General features: G+C 49.9%; 1 protein-coding gene across 3 annotated transcripts in view; it reads right to left on the bottom strand.

The window, feature by feature from the left end:
- KDM2B (lysine demethylase 2B) overlaps positions 1–21,371 on the bottom strand; it is a 110,728-nt gene that overhangs the window by 63,258 nt on the left and 26,099 nt on the right. For all 3 annotated transcript variants that reach the window (XM_080940445.1, XM_080940446.1, XM_080940447.1), the window contains exons 5-9: positions 19,723–19,901; positions 19,400–19,506; positions 8,713–8,806; positions 7,677–7,830; positions 1,728–1,843 (exon numbers count right to left, since the gene is read on the bottom strand). In XM_080940445.1, the coding sequence (XP_080796571.1) occupies positions 1,728–1,843; positions 7,677–7,830; positions 8,713–8,806; positions 19,400–19,506; positions 19,723–19,901 (650 nt within the window). The remainder of the gene's footprint in view (positions 1–1,727; positions 1,844–7,676; positions 7,831–8,712; positions 8,807–19,399; positions 19,507–19,722; positions 19,902–21,371) is intronic.

Below are 21,371 nucleotides of genomic sequence, written 5' to 3'. Positions count from 1 at the left end.
GCTGGTCTGCTGTTCCCAAATGGGACTGTTTTTCAGGGCTGGCCAAAGAACAATTGGCTGGAGCCCAGAGAGCATCTGACTGAGATTGAAAAGTGATGATTTGTGCCCAAACCGTGCGTTTCTCCAGAACAGCACAAAGCACGTGTTCCAGATCTGGGCTGTGTAAACCTTTCTAGATAGGTGTCACAGGGGAGAGGGGAAGAAGTCTATGAAATGGGGGTGGGAGGGATTGCACAGGGCATCACATGTCAGTAAATTCACAAAAGGGAAATTCAAGCATGTCCTGGGCACACTCAACAGCTCCCTCACTTTGACTCACTGTATCAATCCATGAAAACCGAGACCTGAAAACAAGACCAGAAAGATACATTCTGACCAGAGCGGTCTGAGGTATTTCGTTAGAGTCCAAGGGCATCAATACTTCTTCAGGGCCAAAAAGTCACCTCTGAGGCAAATCCTGAGTAGAAATGGCATGTGGTCTGCCCATGCAATGGAGTTCTACTCAGCTATGAGATGGGCTGGCAGTGGCTACACAGGAATGTACCTTGAAAACATCATGCTAAGTTAAAGAGTCTGAATAGGAAAGGTCACATATTACATGATTCTGACCTTAGCAGATGTCCCACACTGGCAAATTCATCGAGACTGAAGGTTATATCAGGGCTGTCAGGATTGGAGGAAGAAGAAAAGAGGGAAGATGCTAATGGGTATAGGGGTTCCTGGGTGTGTGTAGGGGGTGCGCGGAATGTGCTAGAACCAGTGGTAATGGCTACACACTAAAAACGCAGAACTGTACATTTCGAATGGCGGATTTTATGGCATGTGAGTTATATCTCAATTTAAAAAAATTAAACAGGGACATTTGAAGAGAGAGAGAGAGAGAGAGAGAGAGAGAGAGAGGCTCTTTTATCCCAGGGCTTTAGTTTCTCACCCTTGAACTGGCCATGGGGTCAGGACACGACATTGGAAAGAGGGTAGCCAAGTCCTAATCATCAAAGATAATTCAGGGAAAACTCCAGAACAAAAGGCACAAACGGCCCTTGGAGGAGATTTCATAGCCGAGAAAACATGACCTGAGTTGTCACAGTGGGCACAGGGGAGCCACGGTCCCAGAGCTCAGAGACAAGAGACCGGGACACAGGCTTCCTCTCCACCAGACTTCAGTTTCCCAAGGAAATGCTAAGGAGAGATGTAACTTTGGACTAGGCTGGACCTTTATCAAAGCCTCCCCACGCCCTGCAAACATCAGCAACAAGAACAGAACATTCCACACACCACGTTTCTATGGAAGCAAAGCGGAGAAAGGCTTGGTCCTTCCCACTTCCTGCTCTTCTCTCCAGATACAGGCACACAGACACTTGTTCGGGTTCAGATACACGTGGTTCCATAAACGGTTGGTGTTGTTTGCGGGTTTGGGTTTTTAATGAGAAAACATATCTCAGACTGGCCCCACCCTATGTCGCCTTGAACTTCTGATCCTCCTGCCTCCACTTCCCAAACGCTGAGGTTTACAGACATGTGCAGTCACGACACCCAACTTTCCCACTGAGGATTCTGTCTGCCTATGGCCTGACCTTGGACAGAAACTCCAGGAAACTAGGGAAAAGGTTCTTGTGGATGGTCTGACAGCTCGCTGCAGAGGAGAACCAAGGCCCCAGTTAGAGACAGGGAACCGGAGTGGAAGGGAACGGACAGCAGACCCACCCGGAAAGGGAGGCGTGGCTTACCCGGGTCCTGTCCTCGATCTCGTAGATGCGTAGCTGCATGGGCACGTTGAAGCTGTGCAGGATGTTCCCGCCGAACACCAGAGAGTCCACAGGCGTATACACTGCATGGATCCAACCTGAGTGGGGAGCAGGGGGGGGAGGTGAGCTCACAAGACTGGAGGGAGGGAAAGATAGGACACGGGAGGGCACCGGGGATGCGGAAGTGCAAGGACATGGGATGCAGACACCAAGGTTCCCAGACAGCCCGAGAGATGAGCCAACAACCCCTAGAGACCCCAGCTAACTCAAGGTAGGTGGGGGGATGCGGCAGACAAGTGCCTGTCTTGAAGACCTTGATGATCAAACCTTCCCACTGAGACTTGGCTGTAGCCCAGAACAGATGGCCCTGATCCCAGCACCTGCACAGAGTCAGAAGACAGGAGGGCCCTCCTGAGCTATACATCTCTCCTCATCCTTTTCTTAGTCATTCCTTGACTCGCTGGTCCCTTGAGGGCTCATATGGGGCAGCTCAGAGAAAGGACTATAGAGCCTAGGTACGCCTTGTTAGCATGAAATCCTCCCATGCCCATTTCCAAGCCCTCAGTCACAGGATGCTTGTTCCCCATCTCAGCTTCCCCCAACCATTTTTCCTCATGTACTAAGTGCTGTGCAGGCATCCCTTCTGCGCAATGCAGCTTCTTAACAGTGCGGGCACACTTGTGACTTCCTGAGGTACACCCCAAGGGCTTTCCAGGCCTTTGGTTTATTACTTCACACAGAAGCCATCTCTCTCCAACTACAATTCGCAGGTGAAGAAACGGAGGTGTGCTGAAGTGAAATCATCTTTTAAGTATTTTGAACCCCAAAAGCTAGCCTCTATCTGGTTTGTGGAGACTTTAGTCAACAATATCGTACCTCCATTGAGACTGGCCCAATTGCCAGTGCAGAAAAGACCAATGTGGTCCCTGGACCTGGAGCTAGAGGGCATAGAGCTTTATAGTATCTCCAGTTCATTCGGCAGGTGCTCAAAGGCTGAGTCCCTTGTTGCTGGTGGTGGTGGTGCACACCTTTAATCTCAGCAGAGGTAGGCAGATCTCTGAGTTCCAGGCCAGCCAGGTCTACACAGTGAATTCCAGGTCTCTCTCTCTCTCTCTCTCTCTCTCTCTCTCTCTCTCTCTCTCTCTCTCTCCCTCCCTCCCTCCCTCCCTCCCTCTCTCTCTCTCTCTCTCTCTCTCACACACACACACACACACACACACACACACACACACACACACGCACGCACGCACACACGAGTCCCTTGCTGAATGAAGGAGCAGCTAGCTGCTAAGGGAAAACATCTATTCTCAGCAGCTCTACATTGCCGCAGAGGCCCAGGGACGGGCATGGGAACATACAGAGAAGCCACCGAGGAATACCTTGAGACAATAGGGATGAGGGCAGCAGTGACAAGGACAGCGGTGGGAAAAGTCAAGAGTGGAAGACAGAAGAGGGTCAGCACAGGGGAGAGAGCAAGCAGGAACAGATGGGACACCCTTTCTCTCGAAGTTCTAAAACCCAAACTAACTCCCTGCCCAGGCCTGAGCCCAAACAGCTCCAGCTCTCTCCCAGGAGTCCTCAGAGTCATGACCAACACACACTGCGGTGAACGGAGCCACCACATGAGTCTGCTCCCGCTGACAGTACCACAACCCATCCTGAAACAACACCTCCTCAGACTGGGCTGAGGGTGTCTTGTTCCTACACTTCACGTGGCCACCTGTCCTGGTTTGAACATGCTTGGCCTGGGGAGTGCCACTATTAGGAGGCGTGGCCTGTTGCAGTAGGTGTGTCACTGTGGGTGTGAGCTTTAAGACTCTCATCCTAGCTGCCTGGAAGTCAGTCTTCCACTAGCAGCCTTCGGATGCAGATGTAGAACTCTCAGCTCCTCCGGCACCATGCCTGCCTGGATGCTGCCATGCTCCTGCCTTGATGACAATGGGCTGACCCTCTGAACCTGTAAGTTAGCCCCAGTTAAATGTTCTTATAAAGAACTACCCTGGTCATGGTGTCTGTTCCCTCTACCTAAACCTGAGCTTATGGAGCTCTGGTTTCAGACTCTCCCCACAAAGACATCCCTGTTCTGTGCCCGACCGAAGACTATTACCTTCCTTGTGGGGGAACCTGGTGAGCAAGAACTCAAGCTACAAGCAGTCACTATCGACATCGGTTTGGATAAGGATGGGACGTACGTTAACACGTACGGATTAACCCAGACTCTCCTGCAGGCAAATATGGAGGCTCACTAGACTCACGTCGTTCACCTTGGCATGTGAACAGAGTGTGAACAGAAGACAGGTGCCACTGGAAGCAGACAAGGAATCTGTATGCCAGATGTTCAAGGGATGCTAGAAGGTTCTACCAACTTTCCTTCACATCCTAGGGAATCACAGCTGGATCAGGCAGACTGCCTTGGATTAAGATGGCTGCTGAGTTCCTGTCCAGCCCTGCTCACATCTGCTTCCCTGTCCCAGTGATGCCCTTTGGAGAAAACAGGAAGGGAAACCATGGCATTCAAAAGCCCATCTCTCCGCATTCTCCCACAAGAGGATTCTGGGAAGGCTGGAACTGTAACTGGGCAGGAGAGGTCACAGCACCTGCCACGAGCAATGTGAAGGCAATAAGCAGCTTATATTCGGGCCAAGCAACCAGGGACTGATGCAGACACGAAAGGAAACACAGTGACCCACAAAACCCACTGGGTGATTTCTGGGACTTGAGGGGCCAAGAACAAAGGAGTCACAAGGAATCTCATCCACAACCCCAGCACTCAGAATGCAGGCTACAAGCCCCTTGGCACATCTGCCTCCATTTTTGCAGTTGCTGTAGAGATGACCTCACAAATTCCATGGGTGCCCCACCCCCTGGCCACTGTGGGTGCTGGCCAGCAAACTACAAACTGCATCTGACCCAAGGGCAGGTATGTTAAGCTACCTCATGTTAAAAATGGGAGCTGTTCTACCTGAGAACCCGAAATTGCTTTCCTCCTAGCAACATATGGAGACAGATAGACAAGTCAGGCCCCAATATTACCTGGTCCTGAAGCGCCAAAGCTAAGCAGTAACTGCCAAATTTCCAGCCCCCTCTGCGGTTTACCCACTACTCTGTTCTGTACCGATTTTACAGTGGACAGACCACCAAAGGCCCAATCGTGTTATACCAAAAAGAGCTCAGATTCACCATTACTGACTTGTTGGCCTCACTGGGTGGTTGTGTCTCTCATTTTGATTTTTTTTTTTTTTTAAAAAAAAACAGGGTCACACTGGTCAGCATTGGCGGGCCTTTAACACCTACGTAGACCAGCACAGCTTTGAACTCAGAGAAATTCATCTTCCTCTGCCTCCAAGGGCTGGGATTAAAGATGTGAGCCACCACACCGTGGAAAATTGTTTCTTGACACGAGTAACATTCGGCAACCCAGAGTAGCCTCCTCCTGCCTCAGCAGAAAGTGGCTTCCACAGGATGGTTCTTATTCCAAGGCAAAGATAGGGAATGCATTAAGGGCAGCCTACGTCTCTTGACTGCAAAATACTCAGACACTGCCACCCTCAGGTCTACCTAACAGGGTCCCCATACTGGCAATAAAACACTTTAATTGCCACCTGGGTGGAAACGCAGCCAAGAGTGGGGGAGCATGTCCGACATCTCCTCAGCCCCTCCCTCATTGTCAGAAACCAGTGTGGCTCTAAGAACATTTGCTAGGTGAAGTGCTTTAATCTCAGAACCAGTTTAAAGCCAGCCTGGATCATCTTCAAAGACCTTCATGGAGCTTTCCTGGCCTGTCAAGGAATAGACTGGAAAGAAGCCAGCCTCCAACTCCTCTGCACTCAGACACAGAAGGTAAAACACACTGAACCATTCTAACCCACTAGCATCCTACAAACACTGGACAGAAACAGGACACTTAGGGCTTAGGGCAGTAGAAAACATGTCCAAAGTCACTAGGGTGTGTTTGAAGTGTTATAGTTTATTTGGTAGGCCACTTACCCAGGAGATGAAACCTGGGTTTCTCAATAAAGGCAGACAGCCAAACAGTCACACATATAAACAGACACACACACACACACACACACACACACACACACAAACAAAAAAACTCACTATGAAGGAATATATTAATGTATATATTTAGTTCTACCCCACTGTGGTTATATATCAAATGTCTAAAACTAGATATGATGCCACATGCCTGTAATCCCAAGCACTTTCAAAGTAGAGGCAAGAGGACCAGGAGTTGAAAGACCTATATAACGTATTCACCTAGGTCTATTGAATAAAATTTAAATCTTGGGACTAGCAAGATGGCTCGACAGGTAAGTGTACTTGCCACCAAAGATGATAAACTGAGTTTGATCACTAGGACCCACCTGGTGGGAACAGAAAACCAATTCCCACAAGCTGTCTTATGGCCTCCAAACTCAACCTCCTGACATGTGCACAAAACATATACGAAAATAAAACAAAATTCCTATCTTTTTAATGTTGCCTAGCAGCAACAAATTAAAAAAATAAAAGGTGTCGGTATATTTTCAGATGCACAACTATCAGGCTTCAAGTGTCACTCTTTCTTTGACACATATTTCTATCTGTCCAGCCAAAAGGATACTGCTTATATACATACATTCAACCATCTACAAGTCATAAATGTCCAGGGGGAAAATGTTTCTGTAATGACTGTACAAAGACCCTATTTCTTTTCTCTATATAAATGATACAATGTAGCAACTCTTTATATAGTATTACACTGTACCAAGTCTTTTTTGTTTGTTTTATTTTTCCACATAAGAGTCACTCTTTGTAGCCCTGGAACTAGCTCTGTAGACCAGGCTGGCCTTGAACTCAAGAGATCTGACTGCCTCTGCCTCCCTGAGTGTTGGGATTACAGGCATGTACTACCAACAGCTGGCTTGAACTAGGTCTTATTCCTGATCTAGAGACTGGGTATGGTACCCACAAGTCATACTAGAACCAACCTCCTTTACCCGACCAGTCACAACTCCCACAATTCCCCTTCAGATTCCTCTCATTTGACTGTTACCTGCTAGTCTGTCCTCTGGTTGACATATCTTCCAAAGTCTAATTACCACGAGGTATGCAACATGTGGACTTGACCTGAGTATGTGTGTGTCTCACTGTGTGTGTATCTGTATCTTACTGTGTGTGTGTGTCTGTGTCTCACTGTATCTCCCTGTGTGTCTGTGTGTATCTCATTGCGCGCGCGCGCGCGTGTGTGTGTGTGTGTGTGTGTGTGTGTGTGTGTGTGTGTGTATTGGTACAGACTATTACATCTTGGGTAGAATGATTTTGTTAATGCAGCCTAACATGGAACTCCCTGCTCCCCACATCACTGGCCAATCTGTTAGTAACTTGGTCTACAGCTAAAAGTCCCCTGTCTGTCTCCACGCTTCCATCCAAGTCTGGGAGCGATGCAAACAGTACCTAAGGACTACGTCGCATTCCCACAGAAACCTCCAGAGCAGCGGTTCTCGGTCTTCCTGGTGTTGTGATCCATTCATATGTTGTGGTGAGCCTCAACCATAAAATTATTTTTATTGCTATTTCACAACTGTAATGTTGCTACTGTTGTGAATCATAATATAAGTACTTGATATGCAGGGTTTCAGAAATGAGACCCTTGTGAAGGTTCATTTGACCTCCAAAAAAGTCACAACCCTCAGGTTGAGAACTGCTACTCTTCAGATGTCCCGAGAGGAAGGAAGGACCTGAAGCATCTCCACAGGTATGGTTACTCAGGTTATAGGCTTTCTCTGGAGCCTGAGACTTGCTCCCCTCAGGGCACACCAATGGCTCATCTGAGCCCAAAGCCCGCAGAAATCCTCACTCGGTCTCCAACTCTGGCCAAGACCACAGGGCTGCAAGAAGCAGCTCCAAATTTTGGGGGAATCAGTCGTTGACCACCCAGAAACCTACCAGAAGGGATGAAAAATGTGTAGCCTTGCTTCAGCTCAATTCTTTGGCAGCGTTCCACACGGTCTCCCAGAAAGATGTCACTCTGTTTGCCAGACAGCACCCACTCTTCATATAGAGCCAAGTTGTGCAGGGTTGGAGGGATCAGCCAAAAGATCTTGGGAGCAAAAGGAGGCAGTTAAGCCGGAATCTCTGATTTCTTCCAGGCTTGGAACAAACCCAAAAGAGCCCCACCCACTTGGGGAGGGACATGGAGGGTGGCAAATCTGTCTGGGCTCCCCAAGCAGGGCTAAAAGCGGGATGTGGGGAGGTGGGGGTGGGTTTCTGGCTACCTTTGGGGTATCTCCATTCCAGCAGAATACCACAGCAGGAATGCTTTCTGTACTGGGTAGAATATTTTTTTTCTCCTAAGCCACAGGCTTGTCTGGGAAGTGGGGGGAGGTGGGGGGGAGAATACGATAAACTTGCCCAATAAATAAATTCAGCCTGCGCTCACTTTGGAGGAGGAAAAAAACATCTGGAATCAAGTGGCTTGACTTCCTCCCAGAATCTCTCCCAACACTGTCGTTTCGAACGAAGGTACATTAGGACCCAGATGAACCAGGCACACATGGGCATATTCTCAAGAAGCACCGTCATCCACGCAGGGACTTCAGACACCAAAGCAAACACAGCACAGGTACCCTGAAAGTATACCCTACCACTTCCTTTTCAGAGTAATGTTCTATCTAACCCTGGTGGCAAAATGTCTGGCTCAGAGGCAGGCGGTGGCCGCCTCCTGCTTTGAAGTTAAAAGACCTGGGAGCGAATCTGACCCGAAGCTGAGGAACCTTATGCTGGAGCCTCCTGAGAGCTTAAAACAGTGCAAGGAGCTGTGACTAGGTGACCCTCCCCTCCGGTAGGAGACAGAGAGCCAGGAGGTGGTCCCAGGGGATAAAGTGGCCCCAAGTTACTGAGCAAAGGGGAGAGAAGTAAAGAAAGGAAATATCGAGACTCTCCATGTGTAAAAAACCTAGAGGTACAAGGAGCACTCACTCACCTTCCCACCGCGGAAAACATGATACCACACGGAGGTGCCTCCAAAGTCAATGTGGAAGTCAGTGAAACAGCCCTTCACGCTCATCAGACAGTACCTGAGGTGGGGGGGGGGGACAGAAAACGAAAGTCAACCCCAAATCACAGGAGGCAGGCAACTGCTTCAGAGCCACCTGACCTGACACCCTTCTATAAAGGTGGCAGATGGGGAATTTCCTCCTCTATTTTTTAAAAACCGAAATGAAATCAAAGTGGAGTTTCCCTCCTGGGGGATGCCCCTGGGATCAGGTGACAAATCTCAAGCATGGGTCACCCATCACAGATGTTCACACACAGCGTCTTGGCTTTCAGGTTCCCAAGAGAAATGGCAACCAACAGGAGGCTATCAGTTTCGACCCTTACCCCACCCCCACCCACCTCCGAGGCTTCCTTTCTGTTCCATCCAGGCTCTGTGGCTCTGATAGCTTCAGTTCTCCCTAGCTGCCAGCCCCCTTTGTAGCAGCTGGGCCCCCTGGAATTCAGTAGTAAACCACCTGCGTAGTTTGCCAATTACCAGTCCCCATTCATCTCATGCATTCAACCAGTAGTCTGGCCAGGAATGAGGCGCACAGTACTGAGAGAAATGGGTAAGAATGCAGAAGATCCCAGCCCCTTGCGGATGAGCCCCTGTGCAGTTGAGGGTTGCACAGATAAAGTAAAATGATACAGTGGCTTGGTGCAACGAGGCTAGAAATTCCACTCGGTGTGATTCTGCGTTATATGAAACGTCCCAGGTAAGAAACTCCAAAGAGGAAGCCCACAGACAGATGGTCAGGGGCTGGCTGGGCTGGCGCTGGGGCTGAGGCCAGGCTGGGACTGGTGTTGGGGTGGGGGCTGGGAGTGGGGGCTGGGGCAAGAATACACTAATGGGTATGAGGTTTCATTCTAACAGGATGAAGAGATGCTAAAACTGACGATGTGGTTACGCCGCTCTTTGAACACACTAGAAAACACTGGGTTGCACACTTTTTCTGTGTGAATGATAGGTGATTTTTATCTCGACAGAGCTGTTTTATCTTTCTTCTTTTTTTTAAGTGAAGGGATTAAAAGAAGGTCCTGGGACCAGAGAGGAGTGAAGAACTCTGGTGACAGAAGCTGGATCACAGGTTACACGTCCAAGAAGAGAAAGAACCCGCAGCAGCAACCCTTCCTTACAAGCACCAAAGGAGGTAGACAACCCAACCTTCCCTGCAGGTACACACCAGTCTTCTGTCCCCACCCCCAATGTGCTACCTCCAGCCCTAGGGGGTGCATAGAACCTGAGTCAGAGAGGAGGGCACCTCGCTGGCTTCCAAATCCGGGCCTGGCAAAAAATAGTGTTATTCCCCCCACTACCACTGACCCCTACCCACAAGAACCCCAAGGGGCACGAAGGAGCAACCGCCCCTCCCCTACTGCTCATCTTGGCACGTCCAGAGGCCCGCGCACACATTTACCCCACTGACCTCTTTTCCCTGCTGTACTTTGCTCTTCCGTGGTTTGGGGAAGAGAGATGGAATGGGGCGGGGACCTGCAGGGAGGAGCCAGCAGCAAGCCCCAGTGGAGAGAATGGGGGGTGTGGGGCTGAGCTGGCTTGAAGGTTGGAGGGCTCTGAGAGCCCCCTCCTTCTGGTTGCCTTTTGCACCTCTCGTTCAGGTGGACCCGGGGCTTGGCAATATGCAGGCAGCGTGCCCCGAGTCCCTCCTCCGGATAGGCTGGAAAGAGCCTTAACCATGTGTCTGCAGGAGGCTGACAAATCAGAAGGCCTCCCCGTACATCAGAGCCCCGCTGCCTAGCAACCCCATCGGAGGGGTGTAGTTGACAGCCCAGGACTGTCACGAAGCTGGCACTAGGGCTGCTTAAGTCCTGACTGGGGCTCTACACCCTGCCGGCCCGCCCACTCAAAGCAATGCAAACAGGTCCCCTGACTTAAGACTGGAAGAAATCTTCCCTCCAAAGAACGGGGGTCCTGAAGACCTACCCTACCCCAACCTCATGGACCACACTGGCCTCTTTCCTCTAAGCTCCACTTCAAAATATTAGTCCTCATTTCCCTAAATCCAGCTTTTCCTCGCGGTTTGGGTTTTTTTTTTTTTTTTTTTTTTTTTTTTTTTTTTTTTTTTTTTTTCCTTTTCTTTTCTTTTTAAATCTAACCTTGGTTTCCACCCCCTCCAGGCCTCAGCTGAACACAGACTAGAGAAAACAATTTAAGTGCGCTGGGTGGAGCCAAGAGAACCTGCTTCCTCCAACCTGCAGCTGGACGCCCAGAGGGGGTACCTGCAGCAGGGAGAAAGGACCAGGGGTGGGGTGTCTAGCTCTAGGCCCCCTGAGGCTGCGTAGCCAAACCGGTCACTCCCACTTAGCCCATCTTCCAGCCCTCCGTCCTAACCCCTCACGTGAAAAGCTCAGATCTTCCGGCACAGCCGGGAAAGTTCTCCAAGTGTAGCCTGAGTCTGATCTGCCCTCAGTCAGGGGCCCACTGTGTGCTAGAACGCTACTTCCAGACCAGCCTCCTCTGAAGTGGGACCTTCCTTTCCGTGTCAGGTCCACGCCTCCCACCTCACACGCCCTTATTAAGTCAAAGTGGCTGTGACAGACTGGCTTTATACTGGCCCCTGCAGTCCAAAGGCAACCCTAGGTTTTTCCACCCCAAGGCTCACACCCGCGCTGACTTGGGGCCCCCTCCTCGCTCTTGCTTGCTCTGGCGTGCCGCCTTTGCACTGACCTCTACAGCTTCCTCCTCCCAAGCACACCGCAGTCACATGGGCACCTTGGCTCGGCTTGGTGCCACAGCCAGCCCGCCAGCTAGCCAGGCTTCCGCAACGGCAAGGCTGGACAGCCAGGCACGCGACACCCCCACCCCACCCCCCACGCTAGGTGGCTCCTGTGTACCCTGCAACTTCGCAGCTGAAATTGCGGAAAATCGGTAGCGCAAAGGCTCAGTTCTTTCAGCGGTTGGAGGCCAGGGATGGAGGGAGGCAAGAGGCATAAGGGGGGAGGGGTGCTGCACCTGCCGCACCAACTTTGGGGTGCGGCCTGGGGTCTGAAGAGGTGGGGTGGCCCCACCTTGCCCTTCTCTCTCCAACTTCCAGAAACTCTCCCCTAGGTGGCCCAATTGACATCCCTTTGGGTAAAGGTCTGACAGTGAGCCAGAAAAGCTGGTGACGGGTGGCGAGCTGGAGGCGCCGCGCGGGCGCGAACGTACACGCCCCACACTTCCAACCCGCCCCGGGAGACACAAAGAACAGCTCAGCGTCGCTGGCCGAGCATCCCGCGGGCAGGAGGCCACCCACACCCGCCCCACAAAGGAGGTTACCCTCGGCGGCGGAGCGGCTCCCTGGCGTCCCCTTCCGCAGAGGCTCGACGCGCGCCAGACCCGTGAGGCGACGGCAGCCGAGCCCCCTCCACCGCGCTGCCAGGCCCCAGCCCAGGACGCTGGGGCCCTCTCGCGCCGCCTTCCTTCCTCGGGGAGACAGGCGCAGCCTGTGCTCATCCCCACGCTGAAATTGAACATCCGCACGGCGCGGAGGCCGCCAGGGAGGTGGAGAGGCCGCGGCGACAGAGAAGAGCTCCCGGTCACACACAGGATCCCTAGCCCACTCCCGCACTCCCGGGCAGTAGCCTGAGGACACTCACTAGGTCGGGATTTTCCAGAGTGTAGACACTACCTTGCTGCCCAGGTGGTGACCTAATATAAAGCCACCTGCCTTAAATATCCACCCTTAGGCACAGATGGATGGAGGGCCAGAGCTAAGATTTCTGGAGAATATGTATGGCTGTGTGACCTTGGGCAATTTCTTTCCTCTCTCTGGCTAGTTTTGTAGAGGGAGGTAACCTCAAGTTCAACTAGGCCATCCTAGACAGACTCTTCCCCTACCTGCCCCTCAGGAGCCTTTTCTACTAATTACAAACTACACTGTTCAATCCAAACTTCACAACACTGTGAGCTCAAGCCAACCATTTCAGATGCGGAAGCCAACTGTTCCGAGCACAGCGCCTCGCCTAGACGCTATCTTACAAGTGGCCAGAGTTCGTTACCGCCTGTCTGTGAATCTCCCAGTCCCTCCCAGATCTGCCTGGCCTGAACTCTAGCACCAAAATTCGAAGTTACACCCAAACTTCAATCACTCACTGCCTTTAGGCAAAAAAAGTTCAACTCAAGTCCTACCCTGGGGTGGGGGTGGGGGTGGGGAGTGGGGGAATGTCAAGAAAGAAATCTCCTTCCAACCGTGGCCTAAGCCACAAGGAGGCAGGAGATGTTTGTACGGCTCTGAAGAGGCAGAAACCAAATTCCATTCTTTGGTCAAACACTGTACACTGTGGAAAGCCAATGATGTAAGTAGGTTCTAACTGAAATGTGGACCATAAATGGTTGCATTCCTGATCCAGTAAGACAGTGTAACCCCTGTCACCCTTCAACCCCAGCACCCCCAACAAACATCGAACTCATTTCCAGATGTTCAATGACCCCAGCATTCCCTCATGACCTTCTAGCTTTCTGTCTATACGCTTAGACTTTAACAGGATGGATTTTTTTTTAAGGTGGGTGGACGTTTTACCGGTTGAAAGGTAAAATTAACAGGTCCAAAGAAAGTTCCCTATCTTGGGTAAGAACACAGATCACCAGGGAGAGGTGTACTTGAGCCAGAATTTTTGTCACTCTTAGAAACTGATTTGGAGTTTTAAATAAAGCGGACAGAGGCAGCCACCCTGGCAACTGGACCAGGCAGCTCAAAGGAGAGGATTACTTTATGGGGGGGACAAATACCTCTTCCCTGATGGAAGGGCCATAGATGATTCATTTGTGGAAAGAAAGTGTCAACACCAGTCTTAAAATCCTCATCAGGTTGGAACTTTGGGTAGATTCCTTTAGGGACTAGTTAGTCAGGAGCTTTTAACTGGTTCTTCATGTGCATGCTTGGGCTACTGGGCTAGCAATATTTTTACTTTTACATGTGCATTATATTTAGGGGGGCTTTTAGGCTCTCACTATGTAGCCTTGGTTGTCCTGAAATTCATTCACTCTGTAGACCAAGGTGGCCTCAAACTCACAGAAATCTGCCTCCCAACTGCTGGGCTTAAAGACTTGTGTACGCCACTACACTGGCCACATGTATATTTTAACCATGTAAAAAATTCAAAGGGAACTTTGACTGGATGTGGTGACGTGTGCCTGAAATCCCAGGCACTTCAAGAGAGAGTCAGGAGGATGAGTTCAAAGCCAGCCTGGGCTACATGAGACTTCGTAAAAACAACGAAATTTTAAAGGGCAGCTTCTCAGTTCTTTTCAAGGCCCATCAGCCGCTGCTTCCCACTCAGCCGATAGATCACCTTCACTGAACTGTCTCTTGATCTGTAAAAACGTAGCACACCTGCCAATGGTATCGCTGAGGTATATGTATGCCAGTGCCTAACATGACACCCAAGCAGTGACCCTACAGAACGGGACAACAGGTAGAGATGCTAAGAAAAGAGCCAAGAATCCTGAGGTCTGGAGTCCAGTCTGGAATCCATGGTCATCAGTTTCCCGACCTAGTAAGTCACAGGTGGTACTTGTAACCCCAAACTCCTCAACTTAAAGAGGGTGTGGCAGCAACGAACGTACAAAGGGCCTGGTGGGAAGGCAGAGAACACCATTCCCCAAGAGGCCACAAATGGGATCATACTCCACAGGTCACATCCGCTGTATACTCCTGTCTTCCCACAGTGCAGGAGAGAGGCAGCCCCGGGGGCAGACAGAGCCTCGGTGCAGAGCAAGCTGAATCTCCCAAAGAAGAGGATGCTTGAGTGTTCAGTGACGGTGCCGTCCTGTGTTCCACCCAATACTTCCCCCAGGTTTTCTTCTCAGTAGAGTGGAAATGTACAGTCAAATCTCGGGGGAGGGGAGTACTCCCTTTACAATCATCTGAGTTGCAACCATATGCTTCATTTGAGTCCCCAACCCTTTTTTTGCTGGGATTCTGAGCTCCTTGACTGTCGACCCACAGCCTATCATTCTGCCAGCAGCACTCACTGCCAAAAGCCCTGCCTGGCCAGCAGGAGGAGTGGGGAGACGCCCTAATCCCTTGCATTACGATTCCCAACTCTTACCATGCCCAATCCTTAGTGAGAAAGGTGCATGCCTGTCCAGAACTGGGGGTTTCCGGAATCTTCACTTTGAAACATGCCCTATGAATTCTCTCAAGCTCCCCCTCTTCAAGAGGTAGAGCTAAGCTCAGTGGGAGAATACTCGCCTGGCATGTGCAGGGCCCTGGAATTTCATCTCCGCATCACAGAAACAAAGGGGGAGGGAAAGTGGGAATGTAGCCCTGTGCTCGATCCCTTGCATCATATAAAAATCGGGAGAGCGCTGGAGAGCTCTGAAAGGCAAAGAAGACCCAAGCTAGGTTCCCTGCACACACATGGTGGCTGACAACGGTATTCCAGTTCCAGGAGACCAGATACTATCTCTTGGCCTCTGCAGAGCCACATAGTACATACACACACTCTATGCATATACATATATACATACATATATAATACATATAAAAATATATGCATACATATACATGTGTGTTCTTCCTACATGTGTGTATACATATACATATATGTGTATTATGTATTTGCGTGTATATGTGTGTAAAACATTCCCATAAAGTAAAATTTTTAATTTAAAAACAAGACGTGGGGTCACACGCTTGTACCTAGAGGTTGAAGCAGGGGAATCAGAAGCTAAGGTCATCCTTGGCTATACAGTGACTTCAAGGCCAGCCTAGGCTACGTGAGATCTTTCTTGTCTCAAAGAGACCGACACCCTTCCAAAAGGAAACAAAAGAGAAACCGCACACCTCTGTCCCTTAGAATGTGGGCTGCACTAATGAATGAAAGAAGGAAATAGGATCCGACTTTCAAAATTAGGTCAGACGAGCACTACATCCTCTTCAGATTTTCCCGGAAGCACTTTCTCTGGGGACATTCAAATAGCCTTGTGCAGTGGTCCACAGGGTGAGGAATGCAACCCCCGCTGACTTCCGGCCAACAGCCCAGTTAGTGCTCCACTTCAGAAGTGGACCCTTAAACCAAGCTCTAACCTTAAGATGAGCACAGCCTAGACCTAAGCCCCAAAGAGCCCTTGAGCAAAAACTATCCCTGCTGCTTCATCTTTGGGGTCTTAAGCTTTGGGGAGGTGGGGGAGTGGGTGTGAAGTGGTTGTTTTACACTTGGACACACAGTGGTCCTCTTCTTGCCCTTCAAGTGTCGATGGGATGGCAGATGGGCTACCACACCTACCTCTGTTATTTTTTTTTAAGGATGTTAAAGTTAGGGGTAATGGCTATCAGTGAACAACTAGGTCAGGGGTACTCCCCTGTACCATGGCTGTGCAGGGACGGCTTTTCCAATATGGATAATTCTACACAATCAAAGCATCTCTGCTGGGTAGAGAAGAGGGAGAGGAAGGAAGAGCAGAAACACAGGGTGGTTTCCTTATTCACCAGCGCACCCCTTCTGTCTCCTTATGAGGATGGGGCCTTGGTTTAACCACTGTGATGTGATGACTAACTTAAAGTAGCCAATTGCACCAAAACTAATACGTTAACACCCTCTACAAGTCTTTCATATCCTCAGTCTCAGGTACCTGGATTCCATTCTCAACCGAAACCTATTAAAATTCCTACCCCTCTGACCACAATGGAGCAGTATAAATCCCAGTGGCAGGGAAAAAAAGCCTTAATGTTTGTCACATGTCCCCTCCACTAGACAAACCTCCTTCCATTCAGGAGGGGCATCAGCTGTCTATTCTGCACGCCTCCAGCAAGGAAGCACCGTGGCTTTCAGAAACAATGTCATTTTAATTAAATTCCACAGAACCATTCCCTACTCCCAGAGGACTCCATCATGGTGGGATTTTTTTTTTCCCACCTTGCTTATGAACATTTGAAATCAGCCTTCATTTCAGTCAAATAAATGGACTATCTCCAAGGTGACAACGTCCTTCCTAGCAAGGTTCAAATCTTATATAATAAGTCCCCATGGCCACTGATAAGAGGCTGGAAATCTGATCAACACACAATCTCACCAATACATCTGAGACACATGGGCATGGAAAGTCACATATTTATGCCCCATTGTTTTGGTAATTGAAGAGTCCCTAAGTGTGCTTAGGGCACATTTAAAGGAACCTTTTTCTATAAAGTACAGACTATACTGACACACTAAGAAAGGCAGGGCAGGCTTTAGTATGAATTTACATTACCCAGCACGATCTATTTTCCTCCCTAAATATATGCCCAGGTGTGATCACCTTTTTTCTTGTCTGCTGAGATGTAGGCCAGGGAGCAGCCTCCTCACACCTCCTATCCACACAGCAGGAGCATTTGCAGAATAGAAGCCAACATGAAAGTATCCTGCTCTACTTGGAAGATCTTGGTGGGGGGGGTAGAGGTGGGGATTGAAGGGTAATCAAAACCTCCTGTACTTGTGTAGGCACAAGGATCATAAGCTTTGAGCCCATCCTGGGTTATATATACTGAGAATCTCTCATCTCACCCTCCCCAAAACTAGAGAAACTACTCAGTGTTTCTAAAGGTGCCTTGCTATGAAGACCTGAGTTTAGATTCCCAGAACTCACAGAAATTCCAGGGTGTGGTAAGCCTGTCTGTAGTTCTAGTACCTCATGAGGCCAAGACAGGAGATCTTTGAAGTGATCTGGCCAGCCAGATTAGCTATATCGGGGTGCTCTGGGATCAACTGAGAGCCCCTTACCAGCTGATTCATCTCGGACCAGTACCAAGAGATCTCACAGTTCTGTTAGTAGCCTCACCCCTAGAATTCAGTTTTCATGTATTTCTGTCACTGTTGGATTAACACCTGTCTCCTCATAAATTGAACAGAGTTCCCTGACCCTGTATCCTCAGCACAACCAAGATGCTTAATTTACTGTTGCTGAATGAATGAATGAATGAATGAATGAATGAATGAATGGAAACCGGCAAGGGACCAGTCATAATCCACTTCTTCCTTCCAGCAAGCCCCTCTTCACCACTTCCCTTTCTCAATCCCTTCCCAATCCTCATGGGGTTTTCTTCTACCCCCTGTCCCCAAAACCCAGCTAGGAACCAGAGGGGGCTCTACCGGTTAAGAAAACACCTGCTGCGCATTGCCTAGCAGCTTGGATGTGATTGGTTCCCACAAAAACCTGGCCTCTTACTTTGGTGTGCACACTGTGGTACTCGCCCCTCCTCACACATCACATATGCACAATGATAATATAAAAATATTTTTAAAGAAGAGTAGGCGTGTCAGCTCCTGCCTTCAATTCCAGTACTTAGGAGGCAGAGGCAAGAGGATCTCTGTGAATTCAAGAGTGAGTTCCAGGACACCCAGGGCTATGTAGAGAGACCCTGTCTCAAATAAAACGAAGCAAAGAAATAAACCCCAAGTTAACTACCCCGCCCCCTGCCTTTCAAGAAAGCTCCTCGAGAACAAGAGCTCCAAAGGATTCACCTGTCTGGATTTGTTTCCCACACTGCGGAGAAATGCGGCTGCTCATATGCTACCTGGCACGCTCAGAATCTCTTTATCTGCGCGACTCAGAACAGTTTGCTGTGCTCGGATCAGGAGAGAGGTGGAAACGAGCCCTGCTCCCCTCTACGCCTGGACCCCATCCTCTGCCTTTGATACGGACCAAACCCACGGAATACACTGAACTTTAGCTTAGACGGGAAGAGAAAAAAAAAAATGTCCATGAATTAATGAAAGCGTGAGAGAGAGAGAGGGAGAGACGGAGACAGAGATAAAAGAACATTGAGAAATCCGTGGCCATCACTAGCCTGCCTCACAAAGCCTGGCACTACTCTACATTCAGCACGGGCTGACACAGAAAGGCTCAGGGGGTGAGGAGTTCATGGCTGAGATTTCCCGGGGGCATTGCTGGAAGCAGGACCAAACAGACCAAACAGCTAAAGACCCACGCTGCCGGCACCAGTCTTTCTGGAAGCCCGCATCTCCTTCCCATTTCAGGGAGAGAAACAGAGGGTCTATAATGGCAGAAGTATCCAAGGTGACCTCCGCCGCCTCCTCCTCCAGATGGTCCATTATTCAAATCCCTTAATATGAGAGAACTCCCGGGTACCGCTGTCCATATTGAACAGCAGGCTCAGAACATGCTGGTCATGTGACCTGCAATGAGGCCTCTGCTTTCAACTACGGATACCTTTCCCGCCTTGGCATTCAAACACGCACACTAGATAAAGAAATCCTTAAGAAAAGAGAGATTAGACTAGCCCCGGCCCCATAATGCTCCAAAAGCTGTGTCCACTATAGACATGTCCCTCTGAAAATGCCCCTCCCGGGGACCTTGTCACACTAAGGTTTCAAGAACAGATAAATGTGTACCCATGCACAAACATGGATACCACTGAGTTCCCACCACTCCTCTCAGATCTCCACCTCCAAAGAAGCTGTGTATAGGCTCCAGGGCCAACAGGAAGAAATGCCTGACCCCATCACGGGACACAGAGGCCTAGATCCCAGGGAGATGACATGGCAGTTTGTTTACACCCGGGGACTCGTCGCTCACGTCACAACTGTGGTCCAGCTGGGTATCAAACCTTCATCTCTGAAGCAGCCCCCGGGACCCGTATCAATACCCACAAGGTTGGGGTCCCACCCTTCCCCCAGTCCCACCATCTTACTTCTTCACTTTGGGGTACTTCATCTCTGCCAGGGCATTTGTGGCTTCCGTCTGCTTTTCCTTTAGGTGCTGGGGCCACATGTTGTCCACCCAGTCGACCAGGTCCACCTGAAAGCCAGTCCACTGTAAGCACTCCCTGCTTCCCCGGCCACCGACAGGGAAGCCAACCTTCCAGGCATCGGATCCTGCGCTGTACTTCCCAACCATACCGGAAGGGGCCAGCCTCAGCCACACCCAGCAGCCACTCTATCTCAAGAAGCAAGCCGCTTAGAGCCTCACGGAAAGCAAGTTGCCGGTACGCAAGGATGGGAGGCATCAACATACCACAGTGGGACGCTTGACCAGATGCTCCAGCTTCGTGTGGCTGAACTCGAGGCTGATGACGTTGTACAGTTTGTCCCGCTGTGCCTCTGGCGTCTCGTAGTAGCGCACGAACTGGGACATGCTCATCTCCGTGCCTTTCTGGGTGTTGACATCCATCACGTCCACCAACCGGCGGCTCCCTGGGGAACAGAATGTACACCCTGCTTACTAAGGCCAGCACAGGACTCCAGACCCCACGAGGGAGCACGCGACAACCAACAGCTACAGACCCCCAACTCTCCTCACCTCCACTCCAAGTCTGCCAATGACTGTGTGCACCGGATAGTTTTACGTCACCTTGACACAAGCTATAGTCAGAGGAGGGCGTCTCGACTGAGAAAATGCCTCCGCAAGATCAGGCTACGAGCAAGCCTATAGAGCACGGTTCTCAAGCTTCCTTCCTATGTTACGACCCTTTAATATGGCTCCTCCCATTACGGTGACTCCCAACCATAAAACTGTTTTCATTGCGACTTCCTAAATGCTACGAATCATAATGTAAATATCTGTGTTTTCTGATGGTCTTAGGAGACCCCAGAGAGACCCGCAGGTTGAGAACCACTGCTACAGAGCACTTTCTTAATTAGTGATTGATGTGGGAGAGTCCAGCCCATTGTGGGAGGGGCCAGCCCTGGGCCGGCCGTATGGGTTCTGTAAGAAGCGAGGCTGAGCCAGTCATGGAGAACAAATAAGCAGCATCCTCCGTGGCCTCTGCATCAGCTCCTGCCCTGTTTGAGTTCCTGCCCTCACTGCTTTTGATGATGAACTGTTATATGGGACTGTGAGTGAAATAAGAAACCCTTTCCTCCCCCAGCTGCTTCGGTTTTTTTTTTTTTTTTAATCACAGCAATAGTAACCCTAGCTAAGACACAGTGCCCTGTCAGTATCCCTGACCCTGACCATCAGCTTCCCTCCTCCATCAGTGCAGCCTGCCTCCTCCATCAGTGCAGCCTAAAGTGACTGCTCTCCAAGATGGCATCCCAGGAGCTCCAGGTTACACCTTGGACCCCTACTGACACTACAAAATGAGCTTTCTAAAACTAAGACGCAACGGAAAACCTCCACTGGGCTCTACATTTCCTACCAAAAAAGCCCTTAGTGTTACACATAAGGCCTTTCTGTTTACAGCATGAAGAGTATTTCTCTCGGGGCTGGAGAGACGGCTCAGAGGGTAAGAGCACTGACTGTTCTTCCACAGGTCCTGAGTTCAAATTCCAGCAACCACATGGTGGCTCACAACCATCTGTAATGAGATCTGTACCCTCATCTGGCCTTGGGGAGACATGCAGGCAGAATGCTGTATGTATGCATAATAAATAAATAAATCAGAAAAAAGAAAAGAAAATCAACAGATTCAAAGATTCACTTGGGACTCCAAATGAATAGCTGTAGTAATATCAGTCGTATTTCAGGATAAATAAATATCTAGATAGATAGATATCTAGACAGACAGATAGATCAAGCTCTCTTGCTTAGGAGGCTGAAAAGATGGCTCAATGGTTAAGAACACTGGATCTTTGAGATGATCTGGGTTTGATCCCCAGTACCACATGGTGGCTCACAACCACCTATAACCCCAGTTCCATGAGATCTCAGACCCTCTTCTAGCA

This window comes from Micromys minutus, assembly GCF_963924665.1.
Source record: "Micromys minutus genome assembly, chromosome: 29".
Classification (NCBI taxonomy): domain Eukaryota; kingdom Metazoa; phylum Chordata; class Mammalia; order Rodentia; family Muridae; genus Micromys; species Micromys minutus.
This window is presented reverse-complemented; position numbering and strand designations above follow the sequence as displayed.